Source organism: Nerophis ophidion, linkage group LG10 (assembly GCF_033978795.1).
Source record: "Nerophis ophidion isolate RoL-2023_Sa linkage group LG10, RoL_Noph_v1.0, whole genome shotgun sequence".
NCBI classification, from domain to species: domain Eukaryota; kingdom Metazoa; phylum Chordata; class Actinopteri; order Syngnathiformes; family Syngnathidae; genus Nerophis; species Nerophis ophidion.
The window spans coordinates 11,937,768-11,950,774 of record NC_084620.1 but is presented as its reverse complement, the minus strand read 5'-3'; the positions used below and the strand labels follow the sequence as shown (position 1 = coordinate 11,950,774).

The window sequence follows — 13,007 nt, the reverse complement described above, 5'->3', positions numbered from 1 at the left end:
CCAACTTTTTTTATAAGCGTTGTGAACGCAGCGCGTTCGAACGAATGTCCGTGTGTGCCAACAGAAACGAGGCAGGCAGCCAAGCATGGAAGACGACTCCCAAAGGAAATGCTGCTGTCACTTTCCCCATTATTGGAGAAGTGGTTCTCTGCTAGCAATAAATGTAATAATTCCATGTCAAGTCATCATTAAATGGCCCTGGTATGTCAAAAGGCATTAATACATCATGTACTTTTCGAATACCTTTATAACTGATAACGGTAGTTCAGCCGGGATATGCTAATTTCAAAATTAAATTTAAAGCCTCAAAATGTTATTGTTTTCATTTTCAATGCCTTGCTTTCTACCGTTTGACCAATTAGAAAGTCTGTGAGCATGTCACATCCAGGTCAAGCTACTGCCACTGGTAAAGTTACTAAACATGTCAGACCTTAGTAAATCTAAAAGGTGCCGTTACGATTCTCAACTTATTCATGACAAAGCCAGGAACAAAACGAGGATTTGTATCGGGGGTGCCTTTGAAAGATAGAGATGATTTAAGGCGGAGAAGATGTTTTTTTCTGACGCCAAACTTGCTCATTTCCTCCTTGATAGGGAAGTAAGGCTTTTACGTTTTCTTATTACTTGTAATAAATGGAAATGGAAATTTTGTATGTAAACTACATTTTCCTATACAGTCTATGATTTTGTCTAACACAGGTTTTATGTTCGTGCAACGAATGCTTAGGTGTTGGCAAATGACACATCGACATATAAGCTAACAGGGGAAATATATCCCCGTTTTGCCTGTATGCAGATGTGTCATCCAACTGACAGGGCAAATATATTTTAAACCGACGTTGATATGGGTAGTGTCAGTGCCTATTTCATTCTCTATATGCTGATACGCTGAGGAAAGGGGGTTCCAACATTTGCACGGCTAATTGCGGTTTCTGGCACTGTATGTGCATCAAACACAATTGGGGTGGTATTTGCTTGACACAATATAATGCATTACAAGTAATGATTTTCTACATTGTGCATTGACATGGTAGTAGGCTATATGATTTATGCGTAAAGTGTTTTTTGTGTAGCGTGGGTTGGTTCTTAGAATCGCACTCTGAGTTTAGTTTATTTCCAACATGAACACACTTACAGTATAATACATCACACATCATTTCATATAATTTCTCTTTACATCTTGTCCGAAAAGTAGTAGGAACAAGCAACGCTTATTGAATCCTACCCCTCTCCCACTTCAGAGCATTTACAAATACATATGTTCATTTACTGACTTCTTTTTGTAAGACAATTACATCAGTGAATGATTAATACAGCAGTTATTGCAATATATAATTAAGTCAGTCATGATGAGGTGGAAACTTGTCCAGGGTGTACACCGCCTTCCGTCCGAATGCAGCTGAAATGGGCTCCAGCACCCTCCCGCCACCCCATAAGGGACAAGCAGTAGAAACTGGATGGATGGATGATAAACATACTGAGATGGAGAATATTCCGTTTTCTATAGGAGTGAAGGTATTTCTCATAATTTTTCTTCCTTGTACTTTGTAAGCACTATTAATTTAAACAGCCTCGTAAACTGGATCATATCAGTACATTGTTTAACTTCTTTGCTTAATCCATTCCATAGTTTAATTCCACATACTGATATGCTAAAGGTCTTAAATGTTGTATGTGCATACAAAGGTTTTAAGTTAGTTTTTCTTCTAAGGTCATATTTCTCTTTAGTTGAAAATAAATTGCTGTACATTCTAGGGTAGCAGGTTATAGTTTGTTTTGGACATAATTTTAGCTGTTTGCAATTTTTCCAAATCGTTGAATTTCAATATGTTTGATTCAATAAATAAAATGTTTTTATGTTCTTTATATCCAACATTATGTTTTAGTCTGTCTGATCTTTTTTGTAACACGGTTAGTGAATGAAGTGCATATTTGTAGTTATTTCCCCATATTCTGCACAATAAGCCAGATAAGACAAGCGAGCAGTAGACAATATGGAGTGATTTTTGGTCCAAAACATTATTGAAATATTTATTGCCACCTTATGTTGCATATTTTTTGTATGAGATTTCCAGTTAATTTTATCATCTATTATTACACCCTAAAATCTGGTATCTTTCACCCTTTTAATGGTGTACTCTGTCTATTTGTATTTGTGTATGATGCAATTCTAATGTGCGTTGATAGAAGAGAATGCAGTACGTCAGGTTGGATGCAACATGGAGTTATGCTAAACGGAATGTGGCAATAACTTTATGGTTGGCCTTGGCTTGCCATCAAAGTAGGCCTTTGCAATAGATAATATAATATTACACATAATATATTTTGATGGTGGTCCGTGCGGTCAAACTAGACATTTTAGCAGGATAATGCCAATAATCTGTTCTGACTCTTGACTAAAATATTGCTGCGCAACTTTACAAATATATTTGGCTAATCGACATTAGTAAAATGTGACATAATTACTTAGTAAACCATCTTGCAAGAAGCATAAAGAAAAACCTACAGCCTAGGACTCGTCTAGGGCCCTTTGAAGTTCCTTGGAGTAGGATTCGGTTACGTATCTGGCAACCTCAGTCATGGAGAGTGGGAGGGGACTACAGAATGTTGACTGTGATTGCAGTACCATTTTTGGCCACATTACTACACCTATAAGCTCTGTACATGTCCCGCCACAAATATACCGTGATTGGTAGGTTTGTTCAGCTCCGCACACAACTCTGTAAAGTACCATTCATATGAAAGTCGCGGGCAGCACTTACATACAATTTTCATATTTAGGTGGGGACCATAAAATATTTTTTGAGGGACACAAGTTTGAGATCCCTGGACAAAAGTCTATTTTTTTCCATTTGTACAGTTTGTTCAAGTGTGAACACAGTCCAGGACTGAAAGGGCTAAACGTAAACGGGGATTGAGACCACTTGAGGCATGTGTCTCGACCCATCTACCAGCGGACTGAAGTCCTGAGTGAGGCAGATGGCCCCAACAGACCAAAAACTCTTAATATGGTGTCTCGAAATGCAATTCTAAACAGGCAATGCATAGCAACACCCAACAAAGCTGAAATATATATCATAAAAATTAAGTTACATATAAGGCTGAAAACGAGAATACAGTAAACATCAACAGTGTTGCTCATCACTGTTTGAAGAAGTTGTCATTTTCGCTATCTCCTTGCAGGACAGCTCTGAAAACCTTTGTGATGTTTTTATATCATTGATCTCCTCTTTGTTACATCACAGCTGGTAAGATGTCCGCCTGTAAAAAAAATCGTTCCATAGAAAAATAAGAGTTACAAGTATATGACAATGTACGTACACGTCACATGTGCTGTCCAATCGAAGTGCGACTATGCATATGCTTAAAGGGCTGTTTGCCACCTTTACATGGCTGCCGAGAGGGTGCTAATTTTCCCAAGTGTTGTAAGCATTATACATTACACGTCTTCTCACATTAAACGATGATAATGGTAGCGATTTAGCAACGTTCAGCTATCATATGGCTATCTTAGACTGACTGTAACAACATGACTGCAAATTGTTAGTTGCTTTTCTGGAACTGCTTTTGTGTGTGTGCACGTGCTCTGGTAGCATGAGTGTGTTTGAGACAGCGGTGAGGGGTTTTTTTTGCTTTGAAAATGTAACTTTGAGCAGGACTGTCACAATTCCCCATGTTTAGCCCCTTTTTAATTATTCCAAAAAAACAACTGCATCATAACATGACTCTTTTTTTCCACGAACAGGCCAACTGTTTTTTTTTTTGTCCTGTGAAGTGAAGTGTGATGAAGAACTATTATCGTTGATGTGTGAATCCAATGTCACTCAAATGCTGATGATTGACATGCCTTACCTGTTGTAATTGCAGCGACTATCTGTTCAAGCTCCTGCTGATTGGCGACTCTGGAGTAGGCAAGTCCTGTCTGTTGCTTCGCTTTGCCGTAAGTCCAAACCAGTTTGATCTTTCCAATTGTAATCCAATTTTTACTCAAAATCGTTATTTCAATGGCGGCTTCCTTGCAGGATGACACCTACACTGAGAGCTACATCAGTACCATCGGAGTGGACTTTAAGATTCGAACTATTGAACTGGATGGCAAAACCATTAAACTGCAGATTGTGAGTACGCCACTCCATTGTAAAAATTGAAATTGGATTAGGTAATGTTCCCATTGCAGGGATCTCCAACCTGTCGTTTGCAACCCGCCATTAGCTTGGCACACCTTTATGAGTAGCTTGCCAGAGGGTTTTAGAAATGTGATGCGATATTACAAGCCTCATAACTTAGCTTTTTCACTTGTAGCACCGGTGCTACTAAATGAAAACAATTAATAGCACAGAAAAATGTTGGTAGCACAGAATTTTTTTTTTATCGCAAAATGAAATGTCTGAAATATCACAATTTCATTATTAACACTCAAACAACATACACATGCACTTAAACATGTAAAAACAATGGCATCGTAAGGCCTACTGTAACACTCAAACACAGAGAACATCCCTACACTGTGCTAGCACTGTGGTTAACACAAGTGTAGGGCTGGGTGTTATGGATCTAAACTCAAATCCCAGTATAGTTTGGCCCATAAACTATCCCATAAATGGAAATATCCATTGAGGTAACTAAATATCTCCACCGTCCCTGGATTTTAAATTTTCGGCAATGATGGGGATCCCTAATACACAAAAACAGGTACCAACAATTTAGAAAAGTAGGTTTTGTAAAATAGGATCCCAACTTAAGAGGTGTTTTGAGATAAGAAAAAAGAAAAAGCCTTGGAAGTAATATAAGTCAAATAAAATCTCCAATCTTCTTTCAAAAACATTTAGCTATGCTTGAATCTAAAGCTAACAAAAACACAAAAGAACATGTGAATTAAAGTGCCCTGGTTTAAGAGGAAACGTTTAAACGTTAACAGCAACATAAAAATAATTGCCTTTAACAATGGTGTTTTTATAGTTGAACATTATTATAGGACATACAAACAAATATTTTAGCCAGGAACACCAACCTGTCAACTACTTCATGGTGCTGTGTGACAAGCTGTGTTTTGAAAATTACTTTTAAAAAGTATTTTATAATGGTTGCTTGTTACTTTACCAAAAAGTATTAACGAAATTACTCACTAATGAATCTAATTGATGAGTAGGGAAAGTAATTTTTTTGCTACTTATAAAAAATCAAAAATGTGGCATAATGCAGTTAAGATAACTTTCATACGAGCAGAATGTGTGTACCTTTTAAAAGGCGGTGACTGTTGCCTTGTGACGTGACGTCAGCGAGTCCACGCTTAGCAGCTTGAGCTGTATTTGCTAGATTAACATACTCGCAGCAGCATTTTGTCGGCTCTGACGGCAGCTATTTTGAATCTTTTACTGGTTTGTGTAGTTACCTCTGCTTAATAAATAGAATGAATGGTGTTCTATGGCTGTATGTTCTTGTCAACAAACAAAAGTATTGTTTAGATGGCAAGTCTGTCACTTCATCCATCCACCCATCCATCCATTTCTACCGCTTGTCCCGTCCGGGGTCGCGGTGGGTCGCTTCAATCGTTGATTTTTTTTTTGTTCTAAATTCCCTTCGTTGTAATAATATTGCATGTTCGAAATAAACCAAAAACATGCACCTGGGGATAGGTTGATTGGCAACACTAAATTTGCCCTAGTGTGTGAATGTGAGTGTGAATGTTGTCTGTCTATCTGTGTTGGCCCTGCGATGAAGTGGCGACTTATCCAGGGTGTACCCCGCCTTCCGCCCGAATGTAGCTGAAATAGGCTCCAGCACCCCCCGCGATCCCAAAAGGGACAAGCAGTAAAAAATGGATGGATGGATAACTAACTCTTGTAATTACTCGCACGCAGCGCAGTTTGCGTCAAGTTTTAAGGTAGTGAAAAAAATCGTCTTTTACTGACCAGTTCCTCCAACTAAGACTTTGATTAATCCGTGTTGTGAGCAACAAGATCCATGCTCCCCTCTGCATGGAGAAGGAGGAGGAGGTCAGGACACACACACACACACACACACACACACACACACACACACACACACACACACACACACACACACACACACACACACACACCGCTCTGCAGCGCACACAGGGTTATCAATCGGCGTCAATCACTTTCACATCACAGTCCATTATGGTTATGGTTTGAATCTATATTAAACATGCTGTGCATATAGGCAAAAATATAACTCAAGTTTGGGGAGCAAAATGCAATAAAAGGGTTCAAATCTGTTTTCGCATGTGTGCTACTTTTTTTCCTCCAACACTCGCACGGCCTATTTTAAGTCGCAAATGCGACTAAAATGTTACACTGTACAGTGCTGTATTATGCACAACTGTCTAACATAGCTGCTTTACACTGGCCAAATGAACAAATATTTGGAATGACTCTTCTACGTGAACAATGAGTACTCTTTTGAACAATAATATGAGGCTCAATCCAAATTCTCCCTCTTCCGCCATTAATTGATTGATTGAAACTTTTATTAGAAGATTGCACAGTACAGTACATATTTCGTACAATTGACCACTAAATGGTAACACCCGAATACATTTTTCAACTTGTTTAAGTCGGGGTCCACGTTAATAAATTCATGGTACATTCCATGAATACAGGCCATTCTCTCTTCTTCTTAACCCTCTCCTTTAGTGCCCTGGCAAAGTGTTGAATATACGCTCCTAGGAATACGGACGTCGCTCGAGTTTTGCTACGTCATCAACCCTTGCCGTTTGCCGCGTGCGACGTTAAGCAGATACGAGAAATGTTTGATTCCTTTCAATATGCCGTGGCACGGGATATTGGGCTTTGCTTGGGCTCTTCTTTTCTTTCGCCGGTCTCCATCAAGAAGAAAGCAGACCTTTTTGTTGTATTTGGAGCGGATTGGCGACATGTGTTCCTTTTGAAAAAAATGCATCCGTTGGTTATGCCGTTACATGATGGTCTCGCGTTTGTTTACAGACACAAAGCGGTGGCAAAGGGTGAATGTAACATTCAGACTTTTCACACACATGTTTCACAAGTTTATTCACAATACCATATAACATTTACAATAGTGGTGAATATCATCATTTAAAGATGTTGGTACGTGTAAGGGTCTCCCAAATAAGCTAGAAGAAGCTTTTGACAGGGGGTCCAAAGGACAATATATACATGGAAAGATCAAATATGGTAGCAAGCACAACAACAAAAACAAAACAACAACGCTATATGATAAACACAAGATAATAGTAATAAAGCAAGCATACACATACATACATTCATTCAACCATGCAAAACCCAACAGTAGTCTACCCCACATGAGGCATTAAAGATAGGTGGTTAATAGGTATGTTTCATTAGTGATGAGGCAGATGACAAGGAACGCAGTGTTCAGAAGTAATAACCTACGGTAGCTTCAACCGCGTTGCTGGCTTGAAAACGTAGTTTATGTGCTTCTACAGTTCATTCTTTCGACATTGATAAAGATACTGAAAGTCGATCGTTTTACCAAGCGATTAAAAAAATACTACAAGCAAATAGAAAATTGCCAATATTTACGTGGAGGAGCATCGAATGAACATTCTGAACAAAACCCGAGGGTCATTATGAGGAAAATCAAAAACTAAGCATAATACTTACATCCGTAGGCTTCTCTTTGTTTTCTGCCACAGTTTTTAGCAAGAAAAGTGTAATATTGGAAGTTTCTCCTCCCCCTTCACTTCATTTAAAGTCCCTTCCCCCTTGCATGACGGAGAATTCGGACACCACTTGATTGATGTGAACGCGCAAAACCAATGGGGATCGGGGACTATTCAGATTGAACATAAAATAGTAATTGGGAATCGGTTCACAAGGCTACACTAAGAAACTTTTATGGGTGTCGAAAATATCACAATGCTGAGCACCACAACAACTCAAGGCAACACACAACTGGCGTTTTCAGAGATGTAAGTAGAGTACTGGCTTTGTTTCAACTTGATGTAGAAGAACATAAATTGCTTTTCTATCTCAATTAATGAATGAATTACGATTCTCCCGGAAAAAAGACTATCGCTGGTTGTGTGTGGGTACTTTTTCTTTAGATACTGGTTGTAATGTTTGTTAAACGTTTCCTTTCAATTTGTAATCAAATGTATATGCATATTTAAACCGTAACGACTGCAAGTGAACAAAAGTAAAGCTCAATTTCAATTCTTTTTAAAACATAAGCATCCCAACGTTCCACTGTGATTGAAATATGAAAACGCAAAATACATTTTTTGACCCAGAATTATTATTTGCCACGTTTAAACGACCTTGTGTGCTGTATTGATGTGAATGAGTGTGCAATTTCATTATGGTAAATACATAGTTTTCTATATTGAGAACGAATAGTAATGATTACCATTACTATCATTTTAAATACAACATGCAAACAGCTGGCCCATATTATTATGATCATCATTATTATTATTATTATTATTATTATTATTTAAAACTGGTCAGTTTGGCTCAGATGCAGTTGCGTTTTTCTTCTATCTCCAGCATTGTCCCACCATCTGATTGGTTACGCAAACCACACACGATAAAGCGGCAAAGCTGGAAAATGGAGAAACTCCTTGATGATTGGTTGGTTTACCTTCGTATGATGAGTCATGATTGGCTAAGTAGGGCAAAACATTACGGCAGGCCAATGAGAGGCAAGATCGGGCGGGTTATGACTCTTTTAAAACCAGGAAGCAAAATCAAAACCCATTCCCTGCAGCAGTATATACCTGTTTCTTCCAGGGTGAGTCAATAGGCCATATACGGGTAAACACCATCTGTTTTGTTCTGGCTAACCCGACAGTTCACAGCTGTGTGAGCAAACCACTCCGGGAGGCGATGGGAACGTGTCAATGCCGATTACTACTGTACACAGCGGTATAAAAATTACATGGGACTCCAGTCTTGGCACAAAAATATGCTCAGGTTTATTGACCTTTGTTCATGTAAATATGGAGTTTATTAATGTCTCTTTTGTGACACAAATGTTTGGCACTTTTTCTTTGGCCAGATTACTGTCATTTTGCCACTGTGGTTTCTGTTGAAACGGTCATTTATCCTGTGCTGAAAAGTATATATTTTGGTGTTTATTTGATATTATTTTTTGTTGTTGTTTAACTGTTTTTAATGCAATTTGTTTCCAGTGATTTATTTTTTTTCCCTCATTTTGTACATTGTACCACACATGTGCAAGTTAAAAGAAATATTTTAAAGCCGGACAGAGGGCATGTGTGCACTTTGTGTTCATTATAAAACACAATGGAACCCAGCATTTATTCTCTGCCTATTTGTTTGGTGCAAAGTTGTACAGTAAGTTGAATATGTATTTATACATACCGTATTTCCTTGAATTGCCGCAGGGCATATAGTATGCGCCTGCCTTGAATTACTGCCGGGTCAAACTCGCTTCGCAATATAATTAGCGCATGCTTGGTATTACCGCCGGGTCAAACTCGTCACGAGTGACACTTCCCCTGTCATCATTTTCAAAATGGAGGAGGCTTATTTCAATACCGGTAATTTGAAATCGCATAAAGGGAAGAAGATTAAGAACTATTCAGTTGGATTTAAGGTGCAAGCTATTGAATACCGACCGGTATCCTGAAAAGAACAGTAAGCAGCTATGTTTTATTAATATGCCTGTGGAGCCGACGGTCCGACAGACAAGCAGGGCCCTACGCTGGAGTTGGTGGCATGGACGTGACGAGGGAGAGGGTGCTCTCTCTCTCTCGTCACGTGACGATGGAGATAGAACACAGAGTTCCCAAAGAGTAAATAGAGTAAGAGCATACCAGTCACTTCCTGCTACCGGCATACAACTACAGCTGATTGGACTGTGGCGGTCACATGACTAGGAAGCGCGCAAAGAGTAAATAGAAAAGCAAGAGCCTATTAGTCTCCACAAATGTATGTATGTATTTGACACATGCGTTACATAAAGGTAAGACCATAATAACGTTTTTTTGTATTAAATGTGCTTTTCATGATGGTATCCTTATATCACACTCAAATTTTTACTGCATGCCTTTAGTAAGTGCCGGAGTGAGAAGAGGATTTAAAATAATTAGCGCATGCTTACTTTTACTGCATGCCTTTGGTAAGCGCAGGAGTGAGAAGAGGTTTTAAATTAATTGGCGCCCAGGCGGCAATTCAAGGAAATACGGTAATATAGATTTTTGTCGAGGTTTCTCTGGTATTATCCCTTATACAGTGCTCAATATCGGGGTAGAGCAGAATATACCTTAGGTCAGGAAAAAACACAGAGGCCATTTCATCCCTACAAGCCTGCCCTTCAGGGGATTTTTATCAATGTGTAAAATTAGTAAATCCCTACAGCCTGTTTTGTAGGTTTCCCTGTTCTTCAGGGGATTGTTACACATTGATAAAAAAATCCCCTGAAGACCAGGCTTGTAGGGATGAAATGGCCTCTGTGTTTTTTCCTGACCTAACGTGTATATAATATATGTTACGTACTTTTGCACTATAGCTTTATACAATTCTCCTGTATAACTCAGCTACATTTAATTGAGGGTAGCTAGTAGCTTAGCCTACTACATTTTCCAGTAGCTTGCCCATCACTGCCTATTATAAATGTTTGTCAAACAGGAATGTGGAGGAGTGATTGCAAATAGTTGGAACATACACACACGCCCACCTGCTATGCACCTGAAAAGTAACCATAGTAACCGTAGATCATATTAGTTTTTGCCCCCAAGGCTGTAAATCCCAACACCAAAAGAAGAGAGGAGGCGTGTGAGATTTCTTGCTCCCTGTGAGGAAATGTGTGTTTGTGTCTCCATTAGTGGGACACCGCAGGCCAGGAGAGATTTCGTACCATCACCTCCAGCTACTACCGCGGCGCCCACGGCATCATTGTCGTCTACGACGTGACAGACCAGGTAGGCTGAGCGGCAGCCGTGGTTGATTGTTTTGGTCCGTCTTGCAATGTTGAAGCCCCATCAATGGCGTTCTCGTACCTCAGGAGTCCTACAGCAATGTCAAGCAGTGGCTCCAGGAAATAGACCGCTACGCCAGTGAGAACGTCAACAAGCTCTTGGTGGGCAACAAGTGTGATCTGACCACCAAGAAAGTTGTGGACTACACCACAGCAAAGGTAGGACCGCTGGTATACACTGTGGTGGTCCTCAGTCCGGCCTTGCAATGACTTTCTTGTTCTTTGGCAGGAGTTTGCCGACTCTTTGTCCATCCCCTTCCTGGAGACCAGCGCCAAGAATGCCACCAACGTGGAACAGGCCTTCATGACCATGGCCGCCGAGATCAAGAAGCGCACGGGACCCGGGGCTACGGCCGGAGGCGACAAGCCCAATCTAAAGATTGAGAGCACGCCCGTCAGGCAGACTGGAGGCGGCTGCTGCTAAGGCGGCCATTGATCACCTCCTCCACCACTCCCTTGAGATCCTCCTCTGGCTTTCTTTTCACTCCCACGCCTCACCGTCTCGCCATAGAGCTCCACCTTACCAGCAGGTCAGACAGGAGGCAGTAAGCAATGACAGGAAGATGCAGACATTTCCATTTATTTGAATCTCAACAGGTTAGTCACAAGCTCACGTTTGCGCACACACACACACACACACACACACACACACACACACACACACACACACAGTCTAATGCTTTTTTAATGGCTGTCTTCAAATCTTAAAGGTCTGCAAGTTTAAAAGGACGATCGTCCACTCGCACTTCTTGACCTTGTGAAATACTAAGCTTCCTCAGTCTTCTGCGTCTCCTCTGCACACCTTTTTTTTTTTTTAGTGTTTTAAAAAATATCAAAATACTTTCTCATAAGTAAAAAAAAAAATTAAAAAAAAAGGTACACACTGTACTTGCGTGCCCAGATTTCAGAAGTGCCTGGTGACTGCGGGGGGTGGTGGAGTAAATACCGGTATAGAGGTTGTCTTTGGTCAATAATTGCTTGTCAGCAGCTCGCTTATTTCCACCTGGAGGAAAGGCGGGGCTTACGGTTCTTTTCCGCTTGTCTTACAAATGATGGACTTCTTCAAGAACTGCGGCACGATGCTGCATCATTTTGATGCTCTTTCCTGCTGCTTCTGACTAACATCAAGCCTTTTGTTTTATTCCTAAGGCTTTGTTTCGACTTGCAAGAGAATCATTAGAATTGTTTTGAGTTCTCATGTCTGGAGTGAAGCTGTCTGATTTACCTCCCTATCATGTTAGCTTGGTCAAGCGGGTTTAGGGCGCCACCTATGGCTATATTCCTCCCTTCAGACCTGTCGGTGTGTCTGGAGCGCGTGGAGGTTTTAGGGACTGACTGGTCTTGGTTTCCAGACCGGGTATGACCTCCCTGGCTGCAACTTAGTCGAAAACATCTCAAAGGCGTCAGCGTCAGGTGTGTTGGGTGGTAGGAAGTGTGTGGTTTAGTTGTTGGCTGGAGCAGGACCAGGGTGCAACATTCCCCATGGATTTGGACACATCTCCAGCAGATGCTTGACTTTAATATATCTATACTGGATGTTTGTGCTTTCATGACTGATGCATTTATTTAACCTTGCTATTCTACTGATTTTTAATGTCTTTATTAACGAAATACTGTGCCGTGTAGTCCACTGTGTGGGGTGTAGATAAACATGGTTTTCTTCTTTCACACATGGCTTGATGGAGATGACTTACTTTTTTGGGGCTTATTTAAAAAAGAAAAAGCACTAGCGGTGAATGAAGACACACACACACACACACACACACGTACATGCACACTGGGCACCTGTTAAGTCACTTTCCGTCTTTTGAGTTTGCTTGTTGACGTTGGTGCTGTCGTTTGTCTGTACATATTATAAATATCTATATAATAAAATGATAAAAATGATCAGCAATAAAATGTGTGCGCCCGTTCTTCCGCCAAAAGGATAACTGTAAGTACGTTTGGGTGTTGCTGTGCTATGTTGTGCATCTTGTTACCATGACTACCCCGCATTGCCTTTTTTACAGGCAACCGTCGGTCCACTCATTTGAATCACA

General features: G+C 40.3%; 1 protein-coding gene across 1 annotated transcript in view; it reads left to right on the top strand.

Annotated features, from left to right (window-relative positions):
- rab1ba (zRAB1B, member RAS oncogene family a) overlaps window positions 1-12,867 on the top strand; it is an 18,738-nt gene extending 5,871 nt beyond the window's left edge. The window contains exons 2-6 of the mRNA XM_061912364.1: window positions 3,868-3,940; window positions 4,023-4,118; window positions 10,817-10,912; window positions 10,996-11,127; window positions 11,198-12,867. Of these exons, the coding sequence (XP_061768348.1) occupies window positions 3,868-3,940; window positions 4,023-4,118; window positions 10,817-10,912; window positions 10,996-11,127; window positions 11,198-11,392 (592 nt within the window). The 3' untranslated portion in view covers window positions 11,393-12,867. The remainder of the gene's footprint in view (window positions 1-3,867; window positions 3,941-4,022; window positions 4,119-10,816; window positions 10,913-10,995; window positions 11,128-11,197) is intronic.
- Window positions 12,868-13,007: the final 140 nt, after the last annotated feature.